The following is a 20,990-nucleotide window of genomic DNA, read 5'->3' as shown; positions in this document are numbered from 1 at the left end:
CAATCAGTGCTGGTTAGCTAAGAGTTGACAGATGAGCAGTGACTAATAAGAGACTGGCATCAGAAACTGATCCAGAGAGAGCCAAGGCTGCATCTCAAACTGGCAGCCAAATTTGATCATGTGTAAAAATCTCCCTCATGTTACCGGCTTTGGTGGCATGAGAGCTTTAGGGTTTGAAGGATCATGGAGAGCAGCCGAGGCTCCGCACCATGTGGCGGGGCAGAGGTACAGCCCAGTTACCACAGAGACACCAGCATATTTGGAGGTGCCAGGATCATGGGATAATTGCCTAAGACAGGAGGCTGGCCTGACTTTGTAGGACAAGCTCCATGATCTGTTTGGCAGGACTGGAGAAACAGCTGTAAGGGAAAATGAGGACACAGCTGTTCCAAGGTATGATTGGAGAGAAGGGTTTCATTGAAGATCTGAGGAAGAGGACAGCCAGAGAGGCATCTGGAAGGGTCCAGATTGAACTGGGTCATGAGAGGAGAGAGGGCTAAGAGGACCAAGAGAGCCTGTGACCAAATTATCAGGGTTATAGAGAAAATAGATGCTTGGGAAAGAGAAGGGGGAGCCTCTGAGCTGGAGAGCTGTAGGGGGCAGGATGAGAAGTGGCTGGGGCAGGATGAAAAGTGCTGAGGAGCCAAAGGCACTCAGTGAACCTAGAGGCCAAGGATACACTTTGACATGCTAATAGGCATTTTAGTCATTTGTCCTGCGTTTCTTTAGGACAGGCCAAGCTGCCTGGGTCATTGTGAGTCCCAGATAATTCTCTTGAAATAAAATGTTTTTTAAAGAGAGGAGGGGAAGGTTGGGGAGGGTGGTCTGAAGTTAAGAGACTTTGGAGTATTAAGACATTGGATATTTTAGAGAAAATTTTGAACTTTTAAGAAGACTGACCTTTTAAAGTGTTTGAATTTTTAAAGACCAGGATACATCAGGGTGTAGGGACACATGACTCTGTCTCGCCCCCCCCCAAAAAAAAATTATAATTTTTTAAAAAGACTGTGGGAGCTGGGTGGTGGTATAGGCCTTTAATCCTAGCACCCAGGAGGCAGAAGCAGGCAGATCTCTGAGTTTGAGACCAGCCTGATCTATAGCATGATTTCCAGGACAATCAGGGCTACACAGAGAAGCCTGTCTTAGAAAAACAAAAGATTGTAGTTTTAGTTTGCGATGTATTTTATATTGAGATGCTGACATTAATATGAAATCTTTGTGAGTGGGCAAGAAAATAAAGATTAAAGCTGAATACTGATGCCACTTGTGTGTCAGATTGACAAGGGGTTTTAGAATTTTTTTTATTTTTTATTTTTTTTTTTAGGAATATATCAATCAATTGTTTATTACACAGCATGAACAAACACAAAAATCAAGCCTTTTCCAGATCTTGCTGACAAGCCTATAGTGTCAAAACTCGGAAACGAGAGGCAGGACCAGGAGTTAAGAGACCAGCTAGGCCTCATGGAGACCTTGTCTCAAGCAGAAATAAATAGGGTTGGTAGCACACACTGAACTCTGAACATCACGAGTGTGCACATACCCACACATGACCTGTAAAAACAAATCCCCCATCTCCAATGGCTCGTTCTAATCTGTTCTGTGTATTTATTAAAGATAACAAATTTGCCTTTATTACAAATTTCTCTGCAAACTAGAAAATCTGAAAGATCTATTGCAATTACCTTCTAAATCAAACTACCAGGCTTTGACTCATGCTCAATTCTTGGGTAAATTTGTCATTCGCATGAATCCAAATGTCACACATCCTATATAATTTAAAGGTTAACAAGTAGAAGAGATGTCCCTAGCACCAAGAAAAGTTTAATCTTAACAAAAAACAGCTTTCACATCTGCTGCGTGGCACCGTTAACGGCAAGGACGGCGTACAATTCGAACTGCCCTAATTCTTCTGGTTCTGCCCGATTTTAGCATTCTCAGAGGATCCCATCTCTGATAATGGCAGAAAGTGCAGAGACATCTGAACGGCTCATCTCTGTTCTCATTTCCTTCAAGCCTTCTTTGTCTCTGCTCAATCCGAACAAATCTTCTCATCCTTGCTACAGGTTCTTTCAGCACTGACGACAACAATGTGCAGACCCTTCTCTTGGGAAAGGCGCTTTGAACTTCCCTCATGATTCTTTCACTTCTGTTCTCCACAGGCTGGTTCTGAACCCGGTGACGAAGGCTGTGATGACGACATTTTGGCCGCTTGGCACTGGGGTTCAGGGTTAGCTTTTTCATGACCTTTACTAGTGTTTCTGGTTGTAGGATTTCTGAATCATCGGGTGAGTCCTCTTCACCTTTCCTCTGAGATCCATCATCTGAGTTTCTGGATACACAACTGGGTTGACTTTCTGTGATGGCTTGTCCATGGTGGTGGGCAGAAGCCTCAAAAGCCAGCTCCGAACAAAATTGCTAGCTAATCTTTGGAAAGACCTAGACTTTGGCCCCAACTAGCAGACTGAAGTGCTGGAATTTTTTTTTTAATCAACTTGAAAACACAATTGAGAAAATGCTTCCATAAGGTTAAATCCTTGTGCCACCATGCCTGGACCTAAGCTTTTCATGGCCACTATTCCTCGAGGTCTGGATCAGAAGCTTGTGTATTTCATTTCCGGATTGTCGTTCACTCCAGATTAAAAGTCCAAATGAAAGCAATAGCCATGTAATAATGCCTAGATATAACTCTTCCTTGTTCAGCAGCAAATGCATAAGCAATAAGCTTAGCTGGGTGGGATCTTCCAAAGCCACTCTACTCTTTTTCTTCTTGGACATAGGATTCAGCAACATTCTACTTCTTGATGCCCCTTTATTCTTTGAACCATACATTTTTACTTTTCCTTTCAAAGCTTGTTCCTTTTCATCAAAAGATTCTTCATAAGAGTGAAATTTGGGGCTAGAGAGATGGTTCAGTGGTTAAGAGCACTGACTGCTCTTCCAGAGGTCCTGAATTCAATTCCTAGCAACCACATGGTAGCTCATAACCATCTGTAATAGGATCTGATGCCCTCTTTTGGTGTGTCTGAAGAAGACAGCAACAGTACTCAACATACAAAAATAAAAATAAATCAACATACATAAAATAAAAATAAATTTTTTTTTTAAAAAGGTGAAATTTAACCACACAACGGAATTTATGCCAGGCTTGTTTGAGACTTTTGTCAAAGCAATTAATCTAAATCTCTTCACCTTAGCCTCAGGTAGACTCTCTTGACAATGGCAAAAAGCAGCCACATTCTTCATCAAAATATCACAAGAATGGTCTCTCAGCCACATACTAAAATTCTTCTCTGAAACTTCTAGAGCCAGGCTTCCACAGTTCAAACCACCTTCAGCAACAAAGTCTTCCATATTCCTACTATGATAGCCCTTTAAGCCCCACTTAAAGCATTTCACTGAATTCCAAATCCAAAGTCTCCAAATCCATATTCTTCCAAATAAAAGCATGGTCAGACCTACCTATCACAGCAATATCCCAGTCCCCGGTACCAACCTCTGTCTTAGTTAGGGTTTCCATTGTTGTGAAGAGACACCATGACCAAAGAAACACTTTTTTTTTTTTAATATTTATTTTATGTCTATGAGTACACTGTCGCTGTCTTCAGACACACCAGAAGAGGGCATCAGATCTCATTACAAATGGCTGTGAGCCACCACGTGGTTGCTGGGAATTGAACTCAGGACCTCTGGAAGAGCAGCCAGTGCTCTTAACCGCCGAGCCATTTTCTCCAGCCCCAAAGAAACACTTAAAAAGGACAATGTTTAATCGGGGCTGGCTCACAGGTTCAGAGGTTCAGTCCATTATCATTGAGACAGGAGCATGGCAGCATCCAGGCAGGTGTGGGGCTGAAGGAGCTGAAAGTTCTACCTCTTGATCCAAAGGCAGACCAAAAAAAAGACTGGCTTACGGGTTTACTATAAGCAGCTAAGAGGAAGGTCTCAAAGCCCACCCTACAGTAGCACGATCTCCAACAAGGCCACATCTCCTAATAGTGCCACTCCCTGGGCCATGCATATTCAAGTCGCCACACCCACTGAGCCATCTCTCCAACCTGCTCCAGACCATCTCCCCTGCTTTTACCTAAGCTCATTAGGCAGCAATATGCATCTTATTCTTTGAGCTCAGCATCCTGTTTTTCAAAAGGCTGCTTGTCATCACAGTGGTTTGTTCCACAACTCTCCCAGTTTCTTTGTAAAAACACCAATGCCTAGAAAGATGATCTTCTGTATATATCGCACGTGCAGAAGAAGGGTGCCAGATCCCTTTCCACGCGGAACCTTGTCTTTTGTCTTTATCCCACGTAGTCGTCTGCCTCTGAGCTCTTCTCAGAGAATGCTGAGAAGCTGACTGGAGCAGTAGGATGCTTCTGGTTATGTTGCAGTGGACGATTTTGTGCAAAGAATGTACATGAAGGCATTTGCCCCTTGCCTCCTTAGGATCTCAGTTGTGCATCTTTCTGTTTGTCAGTGTGGTGTCACATTAGAGCCTTTTTCTCCCCTTTTTCCCTTGTCACAGTGCTAGATATTGAATGCAGGACCTGTGTACACGAGGCAAGCACTCTACCACTGAGCCACACCTCAGTGTTTGTTCTGTTTCCTTTTTTGAAGTAAGGTTGTCAGCATCCATTTTCCTGAGGAAGGCATTGAAGAGGTATGGAGTCAGCTGCGGGACCAAAGCCGCTTTGTCTTTGGCAATTCTTCAGTCCTTAACCCTTTGCTATTTCATGGCAAAAGCTGCTCACTTTTGTCAATTCTTCTGTCCTTAACTCTGTGGTTTAGTGGCCAAAAGCTGTTGATTCCTGACAATAAACTCCTGCTGCTATCAACTGGGGCGAATCTGACTCTAGGGCCCCTCTTTGGCCAGGTGAGAAGCTTGGAGTTTGTTAACTCTTTGTGAGCCAGTAAAAAAGTAAAAGAGAAAAGGTCATGCGCACACACGCACACATTTTTACCAGACACATCTACCTGTCTCAACAATTCCACAAGTGTTCATGCATATTTATATACATGCACATATACCCACACATGTATATATTGTACGTATATAGAGACAAACGCGTAAATATATACTTTTACCCACACTTTATCTCTTCTCTCTGGCAATTTATACCTTAGACAAAAGTTCTTTATAAAACTACCTCATAGGTAAAATGTTATACAGAATGGGAGTTACAGAAGGATGTCGATAGTATGTTTGAAAGCAGTGTTTCATTCTATAAGCTCATTATAAGTTCAAAACAATAGGTTCATGGCCTTGCTTTATCATAGTGCACATCTGTGGCTTCATCCTTGAACCTGACCTAGAATGACTGTTTGTCCTTGGTCACAAATTTGTCCCCAACCTGTTTTTCTTAGTGTGACTGTGAAAGCTCATTGTATTCCTTATTATTCAGCCTTTACTTACTATTCTATGAGGAGGGGGAGGCACATTCTATTTTTTTTTTTTTTTCTTTTTTTCTGAGCTGGGGATCGAACCCAGGGCCTTGTGCTTGCTAGGCAAGCGCTCTACCCCTGGGCTAAATCCCCAACCCACTATTCTTGATTCTTTATTATATCTTTCTGGCAAAACAACTAAGACCATCTCCTTAAACTTTCTTCCCAAAATTATTTTAATCAAATCAGGAATTCTATAAAGTCATTAATTCATCTAAACAGCATTAATTTATGAAAGTTCATCTTCATGCTGATCTGGAGGAATTTTGCCCAATAGAGTAGGCTGTTGCCCAGGAATCACTCGGCTATGTAATAATGGCAGGAAAAGCATAGCAGCAGCAAAACAATCCTGGAATGAATTGTGGGTATCTACCCCATGCCTGGCTCCAGAGCAATCCTACTAAGAAGCAGGGTGGTATGCAAGATTCCAGCAGCCCTCTCCCCCAGTTCCCTATTCCAGTCAGCCTTTATTTTAAATGTATCTTCGCCTAGTCATAACTTTCTCTTTTTATCTTTTATTGTTGTTTTTATTTTTCTAATTATGTTTTGTTAAATAACATTTTATTTTCCTCATAATACCACCATATTTACCTTGCCATGAGCGTGTGTGTGTGTGTGTGTGTGTGTGTGTGTGTGTGTGTGTGTGTGTGTGTGTGATTTCTCTTTCTTCTCTAGTAAGAAAATAATGTTCCTTTGACTTGGAAAGCATCTTCACATAAAGTCTTATTTAAAGTAGAGTGTGGTGGTCCTTGGCTATAATTCTGACTACTCTGAAAGCTAAGACAAAAGCTCTCAAGTTCAAAGTCAATGTGGTATATGCCCACCTTCCCTCTGCATGAGTTTGTTTCTTATAAGGACACAGTCACTCCACATCAAGGTTTTATTCTAAGCTAGCTTGCATCTGCAAAGGCTCTATTTCCAGAGAGGTCATTCACATGCGTCAAGGATTAGGACTTTACATGTCATCTATACAGTTCAACCCATAGCAGGCAATGATAGCTTTCCCTTCCTTCTTCCCTCTCTGACCAGATGCCCTTCACAGGCCTATCCCATGGCCCTTGTGTCTGCTGACTCTCGAATTGCAGAGCTTCTCACAGAGCTCCATCAGCTGATCAAGCAAACCCAGGTAAGAGCTGAGTTTGGGCTGTGGCACTAGGCTGTATGGAGGTGGGGTTATGTTCAAAGAGACCTCAAGTGCATGAGCAAAGAAGCTGTGAAGGCGGTGGAAGGAGGGATTCTTGTGTCTGACTGCCATTCCTGTTGGGTTTTCTGTCAAGTACAAGATTTCAGGGTTCTTTTTGTTTAACAGTTGTTTGAAAGACAGACCTATCGAAAACATACAGTTTAGTGATGTTTAGTAACTAGTTGTACAACTGCAACCATGATTAGTTTTAGACCACACACATTAGCCATCACTCCTCTCCTTCCTCTATTCCCAAACTCCAAGTAAGCATGGATGCTCTTACTAGGTGACACAATATGAAGATTTAGAGTTAACTTCCAGCATCTAGTCAAATGGCAAAGCACTTTAGAATGTATGGGATTTAGACAACCCAGACTTGCATCTTAACCCTGTGCTGCCTAAATTAATTACTCTGGCCCATGTCCACATATATTATATCTGAACTGCAGTTCAGTTGGAAATAAAGCTGGCCTTGTGCTCTCGCAGGACTGTGGTTTTGCCAGCTGCAGATAGTTTCTGTAGTTGTGTGACATTTGTAATTTGGGGACTTTTCAGAAGTCATGTAAATGCTAGAGCCCCAAGAGGCAGGGCAGGTTGCCTCCGTTAAGCAGTGGAACACAGAGAAGAAACAATAAGATATCCCGACTTTGAAGATCTAACTTGCCTTAAGGAACTCAACAACCCCTAGTCAGCAGAAGCTAGTGTTAATGATAACATCGCTCCCTTTCTGACTCCTGACTTTATTCAGTGATCTCTTTCCTCTCCCCTCTATCCTTTTTTTCTCCTACCTAGTGTTAGAGGGTTGAAAGGGTGGAAGAAAAGGGGTGGAGAAAGAGTGAAAAAAGGACCCACAAAGTAGCAAAAGACTGGCCACAGTGTGTCTTGTTTCACAGTGCATAGGCCATCTTCTGTTTCTTCTTCGCAAAGCCTTTTTCTGTTCTGTTTACTCTGCTACTCATGTTGTGCATGTATACCAGTGGGCTTGGTGTGCTTCATACCCAAAAATGTACAGTGCCTCATTCCAGTACTAAACGGATAATCACGTGCACCTGTAATTTGTCCTGCGTGACTACCAGGGAATTGGATCTGCCAGTGCACTAATCTTTTTTTTTTCAGACTTATTTTTATTTTATGATTATGGGTGAGTGCCTACATGTTCTCTGTGTGCATACCTGGTGCCTCCAGCGGACAGAAGAGATCATCAGATCCAGAACCTTTGTCCTCTGAAATGGCAGCCAGTGCACTTAACTGTTAAGCCATCTCTCCATTTCCTATTTTTAAAATAGCTTTTTTTTCATTCACAAATAAAGAGTGGTGTATGTTTGTGCCTGTAGCATACTGTGACATGTTGGGCATGTCACTGCTCTGTTTTCTTCATTATTACCAAGGACTTGCCAAGCATTTGCTCATTGAAATGTGTGTGTGTGTGTGTGTGTGTGTGTGTGTGTGTGTGTGTGTGTGTGTGTGTGTGTGTGCGCGCGCTTTGTTTTGAGACAGTGTCTCTCTATGTAGGCCTGGCTAGCCTGGAACTTGCTATGTAGACCAGGCTGGCCTAGAATTTGTAGACCTATCTGCTTCTCCCTCCCAGGTGCTAGACTGAAAGGCATGTATTATGCCTGACTTATTAATGTTTAGTTACACACTGGATCACATGGGCTAATGAGCCAATAGGGAGCAAGTCCCAGAAAGTCCTTTTCAGATAATACCCTTTGTAGTAAGTGTACCCTGAAAAATAAGAGTGATGAAATACTGGCACTTTTTTGCTAAGTGAAAGATCACAGTAGGTTACATATACTTCATTCTAACTGTGTGGCAATTCTAGAAAGGACGAAACTAGAGAAATAAAAAGATATTGCCAGAGCCTTGGGAGCATGGGATGGGATACGAGGATAGCAGGGCTGTGGAGGATACTTAGGGACTCTTGCATATAGGACTGTGGAGATAGGGACAGATCCCTCAGGACAGTGTAACCCAGAGGGAATCTTAATGTAAACAATGGGCTTTTGTTAGTGTAAAAGGTCTACCTCATGGCCTCTTGACCTCCTCCTTACAGGAAGAGCGATCGAGAAGTGAGCACAACTTGGTGAACATTCAGAAAACCCACGAGCGAATGCAGACAGAGAACAAGAGTAAGTAATTCAGGGCAGGAGAGAAAGGAGGTGGGAAGGAGCTGCAACTAGGAACAGGAACTTACTATGTCTCGAAAGCAGTTTTTGCTGTATTGCATATTCCAAAGTTGTTCTTTAGGGTCATTATTCCTTTGGCTGAATGACCTGAAATGACAGGGACTGATGACAGACTGCTCTGCACCAAAGGACCTAGAGTCCCTCAGCTCAGGACTAGAAAGGCAGTCTTGTATGACAGAGAACTTACCTTACAGCAGAGCTCCTCTATGGCCTGTGCATATGCCCCAAGACAGGCCATCGCCCTGAGCCTGCTGCTCTCTAAGTTAGAATAGCTTTGGACAATGCATACTTCTTCTCAGTAACTGTCATGACATGTCCATGACATGTATGGACAGGTAACAGGTTAGAACGTGCTTTTCAAGAATGATGATGGTGTGTTTACCATATGGAAATGTGATCATGTTGAACAGGAAGCCCCTTTTAGATGTGTGTTGGGGTGGTTGTATATATGTACATGTATGCATATGGGTATATGTGCAAAGGCCAACCTTATGTTTCTTCCTCAGACACCATTCACCTTTTTTCATTATTTGTTTGTTTGTAGACACAGTACACTATGTAGCCCTGGCTGTCCTAGATCTTATTGTATGCCAGACTGGCCTTCAACTTTTAAAGTTATAGATATCTACTGTGATTTTAACAACAAATGCATCTGGCATGACTGACTTTTTTTTTTTTACTTGAGCTATAGAGCTGGTTCCTGGTACTTGCAAGTGAGGCAAGATCTTTCCATACTAAGCCATCTTACTAACCTGGAAGTACTTTCCATACTAAGCCACCTTACTAACCTGGAAGTACTTTCCATACTAAGCCACCTTACTAACCTGGAAGTTATTTTCCATACTAAGCCATCTTACTAACCTGGAAGCACGTTTAAACTTCCAGACGCCTGGAATCCAGGCCCTGGCCTCTTCAAGCTGACCCTGGTGTCCTGGAATCAAGGCACATACTGCCACCTCCTCTTGTTCATGCTCCTTGTCCTTGTTTTACAGTTTCTCCTTATTACCGGACAAAGCTCCGAGGGCTCTACACAACCGCCAAGGCCGATGCGGAGGCGGAGTGCAAGTAAGTGTCACTCACGGGGTGCTGCTCTCTCCGTCCCTGTTGCCCAGGCTGGGCCACATATGCTCGGGGAACATGGCCCCAACTTACCTTCTGTCTGTGAAGAGGGTCCCACTCAGCCTTTCCCATTGCTTGAACCTTCCCAAGCTTTTGCTTCATTACCCAGCCTTCCCCTTTAGCTTATTGTTTTATAGATGGCAGTAAAGCTTGTCCTGTCCCCACAACTTCCTAGTCATGTGACCTGACAGTCAGTCAGTTGAATCTCTGTTGCCTTGTCATTACAAATTGGATAACAACTCTATCAGACTGTGAACATACAGTGGGATTATGGCGAGAATGCCAGATTCTACAAACTGTTCCGGCCCTCCCCTCCTATGAGGTACAGACTATTGCAGCCTGTAATGGAAACAAGGACCACTAGGTGACGCTGCTGTGCTCTGGTACCATTCCAAGTACTTCAGTTTATTTTATTTTTTTATACTGAGTCACACCATGTAGCCTTGGCCTGGAACTAACCATGTAGATCAGGCTGGCCTCCAACTTACAGAGATTAGCCTCCTTTTGCCTCCCTAGTACTGGGATTGAAGATATGCACCACCATGCCTGGTCTAAATACTTCATATATTTATTTATGTCACTTGATCCTCAAAGCACTCCTTTTTGTAGTTTATAGTGTTGTCCCAATTTACTGTCAAGGGATTATAAAATCTGTCAAAACCCATACAACTTGGAAGCCTGGCTTCTAAGGTAGAAAGTCCATAGAACTCTGCCAGGTGCTGAACAGGGCCTCTCTACTGCACACTTATTTTAAATGAACACATCTCACAGGATTCTGACAAGTTACAGTTAATGTGGCATTATATGTAGCCAATTCTCTTTACCTTTTTTTTTTTTTTTTTTTTTTAAGACAGCGTTTCTCTGTGTAAACCTGGCAATCCTGGAATCCTGGAATCACTCTGTAGACCAGGCTGGATTAAAGGCCTGCACCACCACTTCCAGGCTTTCTATTTTTTAGAGCAGGTTGTAGCCAGAAAATTAATTTTAAGCCTTCATACTAAGTGTTAGCCTGATGTTTTTAGTGATTCCTGCATTTTGAGGGCCATAAGGATGCCCTACGTGGCTTAGGAAGAGGGGTAGTTCACAAGAGCCTGATGTACCACAAGCCTCACTTTAGAGGCCTCTGGGAACCAATAAAGCCTAAAGCTGCAATAAAAAGGGTTGGGGCAGGATTCAAGACCAGTTAGAGACCAAATCCAAGGTGATGACGGGTGAGTGGGACATGGTAGAAAGGTAGGGAGCAAAGGCTAGCCCAAGAGCAGCAGTTTTTGAGGTTCATTAGGGAGCTAGTTTGCAGACAGGAAGATCTGGATGCCAGAGTTTCTAGTTTGGTTGGAGTGGTCTGACGTGGCTCCCCATGTGAGGTTGGGGCACAGAACAGAAGATGGATGGGTTCTACTCCTGCAGAAGAACACTTGCCTGGGCTAGTGGAGCTCGCATAAGGCAGAGTGCTGCATGTGGTTTTTTTGTTTGTTTTTGTTTTTGTTTTTTTGTGCGCACACGTGTGTGTGTGTGTGTGTGTGTGTGTGTGTGTGTGTGTGTGTGTGTGTGTGTGTGTTTCCTTTTGTAGTGCTAGGGAGAGGACCCAGCACCTTATGCATACTAAGCAAGCTCTGTACTATTGAGTACACCCCCAGGTCTTCATTTGAGAGTAAAAAGCAAGCCACCCCTTCCTTTCCTGACTGAGCAGAGTGAAGACTCAGACTGGAGTTTGGTATGGAATGTCTGGCATGACTTACCTAGCATTCAGCACTTAGGCTGTTAGGTACACATGGGCCTACATTGAAATCTTTTTCCAAATTCAGGTTTTTAGACTCTTAAATAATATAGTCACCCTATAAACATCCAACCAGACCTTCCCAACCTAGCAGCTGGAAGAGAAAAAGCAAGCCAAAGAGATGAGGCTACCAGGTCCAACCATTCAGGGTACTTGCCAGCTAGGTCAGACAAACCCATGCCACTTGGTGTTAGGTAATCAATACCATACTGTTTCTTATATATCAGATACATTTTTAAAATTTATTATATATCATATATATTGGAACATGATCCTAAAACTGTAATCATCTCAAAATTAGGACATCAGTTCAGATATAAAACTGTGACCCAGAAAACTTACTCAAGTTTCACCATGAGACAGGTCCTGTCCTAGTGCAGATCTCCATCGCTCAGTGTCTTGTTTTGAGTCTTCTTTGATCTGGAACAGTTTTCAGTCTCTTATCCCTTTGTCACGTTACCTTTTGCAGATTATAGGCTAGTTATTCTGTGGTAGTCCCTCCTATGGGTGTACTTAGTGCTTCCTGACTTCTAGAATCAGGTTTGAACTTCTGCTTCGGGTGTGTGTAACACAGTAACAACTTTCTATTAGAAGGCCTAAGATACTATTGTCTCATTGCTTGATGTGGGATCTCCCAGGTTTCTGTTTTCCTTTGTGTAATCACCAAATGTCTTGGGAAATGCTTTGTGGCTGTTTTGAATATCCCATTTCACATTAACTTCTAGTTTTTAAGTGCCCTTTTGTTTTTTCCTGAAGGATTGGGCTGGATTCTTGATGGGTTTTGTTGTTTGTTTTGATGTCATGTAGACTGCAGCTTTGGGCTTATGACATAAAACTGTGTTCTCCAAACAGTCCCACAGCAACATCAGCCTCCTGATGTTCTTTGGCCTCCTGACTATCATTCTTTGCTTTCTGGAGTGCCAGCACCCACAAGCTTTGCCAAGGGTTTGTGGAAACAGAATAACAGTGACCCACAGTGAAGTTGTTCCTGCTGATCAACTTTGGAGCCTTTTCCATGAGAATTCACAAGATCTGAGATAAAGAAACTTCTGGAGAAGCTGTACGCTGTCTACTGTCTACTGCCAGCCTGGAGCCCCTGTAAATTGGCTTCTGGAGGCCAGGCCACCGGACCACACAGGAGTGGGGACGGCTTCAGTCTTACAGGGAATGAGTCCCTGTGACCTGGCCACACTGAGCTGGGCTAGTCTCTCTAGGCTCCTGGTTCCTCCCTTCCCTCTGTACTTGGAACAGCCCTGGAGTTTCCCTGTGTTACTTACTCCTTACTGTATTGGAATGCCCAGAAGAAGCAACTTAATGGGAAGAAGGATTTATTTTGGCTTCATGCTTTGAGAGGGTTTTCTATCGTGGAAGGGAAGGCATGGCAGCAGGAACATGAGACCGATGGTTACATTGTATTCAGGAAGCAGAGCTCAGGCCAGAACCCATAAGGTCTATACCTTACCAGCCCTCTTTCTTTAGCAAGGCCCCACCTCCTAAAGCATCCAGAACCATGCACAAAGCTCCAGCTAAGGACCACCTGCTCAAACACAGAGCCTGTTAGGGAGTGGTATACTCAAATCAGGCGTCCCTTCTTGTCCTTCAGGTCAGAGCTTTGTCAGGATTTCTGCAGGGTAGGGCGGAGCAGTGACCTTCCTTCTCAGGGGTGGTATCTCCACTTTATACGACATTGCTCTTTGTACCTTCTGGTGGCGTTCTTTGTTTCTGTTGTTGGTTGATTATTTGAAATAAGATTTCTCTGTTTAGCCTTGACTGTCATGGAACTTGTTTTGTAGACCAGGCTGGCCTGGAACTCAGAGATCCACCTGCTTCTGCCTGCCAAGTGCTGAGACTAAAGATGAGCCACCATGCCTGACTGCTATTTATGCTTTTCCAGTTGAAAATAGGGTTGGGGATAGTGCTCAGTGGTAGAGCAAGTGCCCAGCTTACAAGTGCCCAGCTTGCAAGTGGCCCTTGTTTCAGTCCCTAGCACTAAAAAAATATATATAGTCATTGGTTAGTTAACATTCTGAGACTCGTCATTGATGAATCTCAGTGTGAATATCACAGGGCATTGACACAAACTTTGATGTATTGACACTGTGGTCTCTTACATAATAAAGACATTCTGTGAATATTAGCTGTGTAAGGTAGCTGCCAGTGTCACAGTTGTTACTATAATCCAGTGGATTGTATATGACTGTCAGTGTAGAGCATGTAACATGTTACACTATAACATTAAGCTGTCTCTTGTAGAAATTTTTAATTCCAATCTGGGGTTTCTACCCTGCCTTTGACCATTTAGTTCCTGGATAAAAGACACAGACAATCTTTATATTTACAATTAAGCCTAAACAGCACAGGAGCTGGGCAGATATCTACCCTTGATGCTATTAAAATCTACTTTCCTATTGAAAACCCTGTTATTACTTACTGTGTTTCATCTGGGATGCTCCTAACTCCAATTGGCCAGCCCTGGGGCCATGTTTTCATGACTCACCTAACCCATGGCAGCTTCTCTCTCTTCACCTTCTCCCCTAGGGGGTCTGAAGAGAACCTGGGAACCTGGGAACCCTAAACCCTGCCTATATTTCTTCTGTTCAACTATTGGCTGTCAGCATCTTTTTTTTTTTTTTTTTTTGGTTCTTTTTTTCGGAGCTGGGGACCAAACCCAGGGCCTTGCACTTCCTAGGAAAGCGCTCTACCACTGAGCTAAATCCCCAACCCCGGCTGTCAGCATCTTTATTCACCAATCAGAAATAATTTGGATCACATAACTCACTTAGGTCTCCCTGGGGGCTGCACTTAGCATTATAGTACACAATAAAAGACCAAACCTAGGGCTGGAGAGATGGCTCAGTGGTTAAGAGCACTGACGGCTCTTTCAGAGGTCCTGAGTTCAACTCCCAGCAACCAAATGGTAGCTCACAACCATCTGTAATGAGATCTGATGTCCTCTTCTGTTATTTCTGAAAACAGCTATAGTGCACTTACAGTAAATAAATAAATAAATAAAAAATTTTAAAAAAAAAAAAAAAAGACCAAACCTCAATTGCTGGCAGGGGTGTCATGAGGCAGTAAAATTTATTCGCCTTCATTTTAATTCTGTGGGGCCACTGTCACAGAATTGTGACATATACAGTCGTTGACTGAGCTATCTGGGATAGTACTCACTTCTATTTATGGTCTGTATTTTTTTCTTTTAATATTTTTGTGTGATTGATATATGTGTATGTGTGTGTGTGTGGGTTTTTTTTTTTTAATGTGGTATGCACATATATTTTTGTAGGTCCCCAGGCATGGGAGTGTCAGTGCACATGGTTGAGTGTCCATGTAGAGGCCAGAGGTCAGCATTGGGTATCTTCCTTGATTTTTTGGGTATCCACCTTGGTTTTTGAAGCAGGGTTTCTCATTGAACCTGGAACTCATTGACTTGGCTGCTTGGCTAATGAGCTCCAAGGATCCAGCTGTCTCTGTGGTAACCCAGTGCTGGGATAACAGGAGCACACCATGCTGTCTGGCTCTCCCATGGGTGTTGGGAGTCTAACTCAGATCCTCAGGCTTGCACAGCAGGTACTGGACTCACTGTGCCATCTCTGTAGACTCTCCTTTGATGTTGGAAGCAAGGCCTCACTCTAGCCCAGGCAGACCTGGGATTCATTATAGCTAACATAGCATCAACTCACAACACAGTTGCTGTAGACTCCTAAGTGTTAAGATTACAGGTGTCAGCCACCACACCCACCAGGAGCTGAAGTTTTCATCATAGACTTGGTCTGAGGAGTCCACACTGCCATGAAGCTCGTGCTGAGTGCCTCACCTGGCATTCTTTTCTCCCTTCCCTGCCTAGCATCCTCCGCAAAGCGCTGGATAAGATAGCTGAGATCAAGTCTCTGTTGGAAGAGAGGCGGATTGGTGAGTGGGAGAAAATGCAGGGCATTTCTTCACCAGGCAAGGTGGGGGCTTGTGGGACAATAGTCATGGCTTCTAGCAAGGGGATATGGGACCTGAATCTGTAGGGTCACCCCTCAGAGCTGTCTGACACAGACTCAGAGGCAGAGAGTTTGCCTAGTTCTCTGCCCACCCTCATACTGCCCTTGCTCACTCAGCCGTCTCTTCCCTTCCTGTCCTGCTTCTCTATGGCATGCTGTGGTGACAGTCTGTCACCCTTTGTATTCCTAGGCCAGCTACATATTTGAAACTTGCTTAGCCCCCTGCCTTCCAGGTTTCCTCAGGTTCCATTGCCTTGGCCTCCTGACATCTGCCTTGCCCCAGAGTCAATGCTTTACCCCTTAGTGTGATCATGGTACCATTTTTGTTTGTTTTCAATTAAAGAGGGTGATGAGCTATGAGTGTGAGGAGGCCAAGGATCCACACTAGATAATTTGTGCAGCTTTTGCTAAAATTACATGCCCTGGTAGAAAGGAGATAAGTGTAGGTATATCATTCAAAAATTTTCATTGGCCCAGCACCTCAGTCAGGGAACAGAATGCAACCTGAATCCTGGAAGCCCCACTGTGCACTGCTTTAGTTCCTCTCCACGAAGGTGTCCATTGTCCTGGCATCTCACCCATTTAGTAGTTAGACCTGTCAAGCAATTCCTTAGACTCAGCCTTAGACATCTGTTAAGAAGGGATGAGGATAAGTTTGGGGGAGTCCTGGTATAAAGTGCTCCAGCTCAAAGCAGTTGCTGGGGTGTGACTGGGTCAGGTACCATACACAGGGCCTCAGGGGTTCACTTGCTTCCCACAGCGGCCAAGATCGCAGGTCTCTACAATGACTCAGAGCCCCCACGGAAGACCATGCGCAGAGGGGTGCTGATGACGCTACTGCAGCAGTCTGCCATGACCCTGCCCCTCTGGATCGGGAAGCCTGGTGACAAGTGAGGGCAGGAACTAGCCAGAGAGGGCTGGTGTTGGGGGGCCAGACTAACAGGCTTTCTCTACAGGCCCCCACCCCTCTGTGGAGCCATTCCAGCCTCAGGGGACTATGTGGCCAAACCTGGAGACAAGGTGGCTGCTAGGGTGAAGGCTGTGGAAGGGGATGAGCAGTGGATCCTAGCTGAAGTAGTCAGTTACAGCCATGCTACCAACAAGTGAGTGTGTGCCTGACTGCATTCGTACCACACCCACTTCTGCAGCACGGGAGGAAAACTTCCAACAGAGGGTGCTGGGTGGTGCTTCCTCAAGCTTCTTCAGCCCCTCTCATCCTCTCTCATGCCCCACTCCCAGGTACAAACTGTGCCTTTTGTTCCAGCACTGTTTCACTTCTGTTTGCCTACAGGTATGAGGTAGACGACATTGATGAAGAAGGCAAAGAGTGAGTGTCCAAGTGGGGAACAGGGGAGTCACCAAGCTTTTGGGAGAAGCTTCCCTGGTCATGGCCTATATTGTTCCCCCAGGAGACATACCCTGAGCCGACGGCGCATCATCCCACTGCCTCAGTGGAAAGCTAACCCTGAGACAGACCCTGAGGCCTTATTCCAGAAGGAGCAGCTGGTGCTGGCACTATATCCCCAGACCACCTGCTTCTACCGTGCCCTGATCCACACCCCACCACAGAGGGTAAGGAGCCACCATGGAAGGTCTTTGGGGTAGTTTCCCTTCATTCTTCAGGATGCTGCCTTCTGCCTTGTTGCCCTTCATCTCCTACACATAGGCTTCCCTGGTAGTACCAGACCCCTTGAGTGCAAGGTAGAGAGGAAAGCCGGAGAGGTGGGGAGGTGTATCTAGGGCTTAGGGCAAGGAGAGGCTGCCCTGGCCTAGAAGCACCTTGACCCTTCCTGTATGTATCCTCAGCCTCAGGATGACTACTCAGTCCTGTTTGAAGATACCTCCTATGCAGATGGCTACTCCCCTCCCCTCAATGTGGCCCAGAGGTACGTGGTGGCTTGTAAGGAGCCCAAGAAAAAGTGAATCGGGCTGGCAGGCTTGAATCTGCCCCAGCCAACCTCATGGGAGAAGGCAACAAAGGAATTCCTATGATCCAATAAATACTCTTCCCTCTCACCATGTCTCCTGGGCCTCACTACGTCAGACCCTCTTGCCCTCCTCCATCAGACACGTGAGATTGATGGCCGCAAGAGGGAGAAGGTCCAGTCATTTCCCAGTGGCATTTATTCTTTCAGGTAAAATATAGTTTATCTTACTATTTTTGCATGTTTGTACTTTAGGTTCTTTTTAGGTGTTAGGACTGATTGCTTTCCTGACATGCGTTGATAAAACCCTCTGCCTCAGCCGCATCCCCAATCCTATTCTCTTAGCTCAGATTTCCTCTAGGCATACAACAAGTAGATTGAACACATCACATCTTACTTGAGATCATGATGGGCTGTGTCAGTTTGCCTTGGTTCCCAGTATAGCCATAATCCACTTATAGTTCACAACGAAACTTAAAGTCACAATCTGTCATTGTCTTAGCATAGTGGGCATCAAAGCGCTCATTCTGGGCTACAGTGAAGGTATTTTTCCAGTCCCCAATAGTACCTGGAGAGAGAGAGAGAGAGAGAGAGAGAGAGAGAGAGAGAGAGGGAGGGGGGAAGAGAGAGAGGAAAAGAGAGAGAAGAAAAGAGAGAGAGAAAGAGAGAGAGACTGATTGACTGACTATAGGTTACAAGGTTACATCCAATCTCCCTTCCCATCTAGGCTACTACCCACCTTTCCTCATGAAGGGAGAAACATTGTGGTCCATAATCTCAGTGGGGATGGTTGTGTAGTTAGTCATGCAGTTCTCTTTCATTTTCTTGAAAGATGTGTAGTGAACAATGGAATCCACAGTCTCCTCGGGTAGAGAGCGCCCTAAAAACTCTAGAATCTTCTTGATCTCCCTTTTGGGGTTCTGGAACAGGAAGAGGATCTCAGTTTGGATGCTTGATGGAATAAGGTTGGAGGGTCACCCGCAAGGAGCAGGTCACTTCTACTAAGGAATTCTCAGAACTGATTCCTTGACTCTGTGCCTCTTACCCTGGGGCAAAATAGGAGGCTTCCCACCCTGCCATCTTGGCATGATCACTGGGTTCCTTCTGGGAGAGGACAGGGACAGACTTTGATCACTGGTGCCCAGACTTGGCACCTCTGGAGCAGGGAGAAGCAAGAGCAGCAAGCCACCCGATCAGTGATGGCACATATGACTAACACCTACTGCAAGCAAGGTAAGGGCTGTGCAGCTGTCTCTGCTGAGCTGTGCTGTGGTCCTCAGCAGGAAGTAGGATGGCGAGTGCTGGTCTGCAGTGGGGCTTGGATAGCATGGGGCTCAGAGGGTCAGTATAGGGCCAGGTAAGGTTCCTAGCCAGCAGGTATGACACAGAAGCAAGTGGGAGCAGGCAGGCTCACCTCCTTTATGTCTTCATAGAAGAGATAGAGAACAGGGTGAGTGTGTCTCAGCTCCCACCACTCCTTCACGTGCTGGTACCACGACCCATAGGACACTGGGAGAGGACAGGGCGTAGGCACAGGCCCTGTGAGCCACAGCTGTGCCCCTCAGGTCCAGCCTTCCTTGCAGCAAACTCACACCCACCTTTCCCATCCATGAAGTTCTCCAAGAAGCTGTCCCAGGTGCCTGGATCAGGGTGCAGCTTGGCCATGTTGTAGAAGTTATAATAGGAGACAACCACATCCTTTGCATTTCGGGCAATGTAGATCACCTGCAGGGGAAGACAGCCCACCCCCAGTTCTGTTTCTTCTGCTTTCCTGTCACCCTTCACAAGATCAAGTGAGGTGGTGGGACCTTCTAGCATGCGGGAATTCCCAACACTTCCTTTTGGGATAGCAGAAGAGAAAACAAGACTGGCAGTTGAGTTGTTGAGATCTCATGGTATGGGTATCATTGTCCTAAGATTGTACCTTCTCTGATACCAAAGTCCTGGCAATTCCTTGAACTGTTTTATCTGACTCCTTTATTGGCAGTACATCCACATGCTAAGTCAGAGTCCCATCAGCCTGTCTACGTCCTGTGAACACCTAGACTCAGCATCCATTTTCCTTGTTACCTGAGCCCTTCCAGAGTGACAGCCAGTAACCCTCCGTATGAGATGAACCAGGGCTTGAGTAATCCTACAGTTCCCAACAGAACAAACCAAAGCCACGATGACCCCAAAGGCTCCTGCCTCCTCTCACCCTTCCCCCTTCCATTCCTTCTTTCTTTGTCTTTTTGAGTGAGACACAGTCTTGAACTTGCTGTGCAGCAAATGCTCCCAGTCGTTCTGCCTCTGCTTCCCACATGATGGAAGGTACTACCATAATGGGTTTTTTGTTGTTTGTTTGTTTTTACCTTGACCTTCTGATCCAGCAGACTCTGAGGGAGCAAGGACAGGGGCAGATGTGTCTTAAGGAGCCGTGGGGCTGGTGTCTTTTCCAAAGTTTCAAGACCTATGTTGAACAGGGAACTTTGTTAAACTGGGACCTGGTCCTGCCTTTCTCCACTTGTTTTTAGCACCCCATGCACATACCTGAGGGAACCCCTGGACATTTGAACTCAAGGAAGGGTACCCGGGCATAGATGGGGGCACGGCCACACTTCTCTAGCTTGCCATCCTGATAGATCATATCCAGGATCTCACTCATCCAGGTAGTACCTGGAAAGGGAGGGACAAGAGGTGAGCAGGGCTTAGAGTCTAGACCTGCTTCCAAAGTGTGTATGTGGTGGGAACCATTGCTCACCAGACTTTGGGTATGTGCTGATCAGCAAGTCATCAGGCCAGGCTGTGAAGTTCTGCAATGGCCCAATTGTCTCTGCAAAGTATTTGATGAGTGGGACACCCTTCACATGCACTAGCGGTGGACGGGAGAATTCCATATTGCTGCATTAAGAACAGAGTAAAACCCACTTCTCTAGCAAGTTCACAGTACCATGTGCTGAATTATTTAAGATTGGGATCCTGAGGCTTTGGCAGAGCCCCCCCCCCAAGGTGACAGGTAGATCTGGGAATCAAAGGCAAATCTACCTCCACCAAGTCACTACTGTGCTATTCGTCTGCTCCCCTGTGGAATGTCCCATGTCCCTAGTGCCCAAGCATACATAGTCCAGGCATTAAAGTACTCTGAGGTAGAATCAATACAATGTTTGATATTTCCCAGTTTATTCTAGCTTATATGTAAGAAAACGTTGGGCACCAGCTAAGTCTCTGTACTACTTCCTAGAGCAGCTGCCAGCCCATGGCCTCTCGCCATTTTCCCCCCCTTGGACTTCTGTTACCTTCAGAAATGCCTCAGCCCATCTAGAACTGATACCTTATTTTGCTCTGAGAAAAATATAATCAATTTAGCTATTCAGCTTGTTGCAGGGTAGGGAGAGA

General features: G+C 45.1%; 2 protein-coding genes and 1 pseudogene across 3 annotated transcripts in view; 1 reads left to right on the top strand and 2 right to left on the bottom strand.

The window, feature by feature from the left end:
* Nucleotides 1-17,706, top strand: part of Sgf29 (SAGA complex associated factor 29) — a 32,655-nt gene extending 14,949 nt beyond the window's left edge. For both annotated transcript variants that reach the window (XM_032892653.1, XM_032892652.1), the window contains exons 2-10: nt 6,466-6,562; nt 8,673-8,748; nt 9,798-9,870; nt 15,549-15,613; nt 16,451-16,580; nt 16,647-16,793; nt 16,982-17,017; nt 17,100-17,262; nt 17,497-17,706. In XM_032892653.1, coding sequence (XP_032748544.1) covers nt 6,488-6,562; nt 8,673-8,748; nt 9,798-9,870; nt 15,549-15,613; nt 16,451-16,580; nt 16,647-16,793; nt 16,982-17,017; nt 17,100-17,262; nt 17,497-17,613 — 882 coding nt within the window. In that variant the 5' untranslated portion in view covers nt 6,466-6,487 and the 3' untranslated portion in view covers nt 17,614-17,706. The remainder of the gene's footprint in view (nt 1-6,465; nt 6,563-8,672; nt 8,749-9,797; nt 9,871-15,548; nt 15,614-16,450; nt 16,581-16,646; nt 16,794-16,981; nt 17,018-17,099; nt 17,263-17,496) is intronic.
* Nucleotides 1,575-2,468, bottom strand: LOC116891517 (annotated as a pseudogene).
* A 90-nt stretch (nt 17,707-17,796) lies between the features above and the next one.
* On the bottom strand, nt 17,797-20,495 carry LOC116891516 (sulfotransferase 1A1). The gene is made up of 7 exons (XM_032892654.1): nt 20,356-20,495; nt 20,145-20,270; nt 19,967-20,064; nt 19,214-19,340; nt 19,030-19,124; nt 18,355-18,535; nt 17,797-18,183 (listed from the first exon to the last, which is right to left on the bottom strand). Exons 1-7 carry the CDS (start codon nt 20,489-20,491, stop codon nt 18,071-18,073), a joined length of 876 nt encoding a protein of 291 aa, XP_032748545.1. The 5' UTR covers nt 20,492-20,495; the 3' UTR covers nt 17,797-18,070.
* Nucleotides 20,496-20,990: the final 495 nt, after the last annotated feature.

The sequence above is a fragment of the Rattus rattus genome, chromosome 2, assembly GCF_011064425.1.
Source record: "Rattus rattus isolate New Zealand chromosome 2, Rrattus_CSIRO_v1, whole genome shotgun sequence".
In the NCBI taxonomy this organism is placed as follows: domain Eukaryota; kingdom Metazoa; phylum Chordata; class Mammalia; order Rodentia; family Muridae; genus Rattus; species Rattus rattus.
This window is presented reverse-complemented; position numbering and strand designations above follow the sequence as displayed.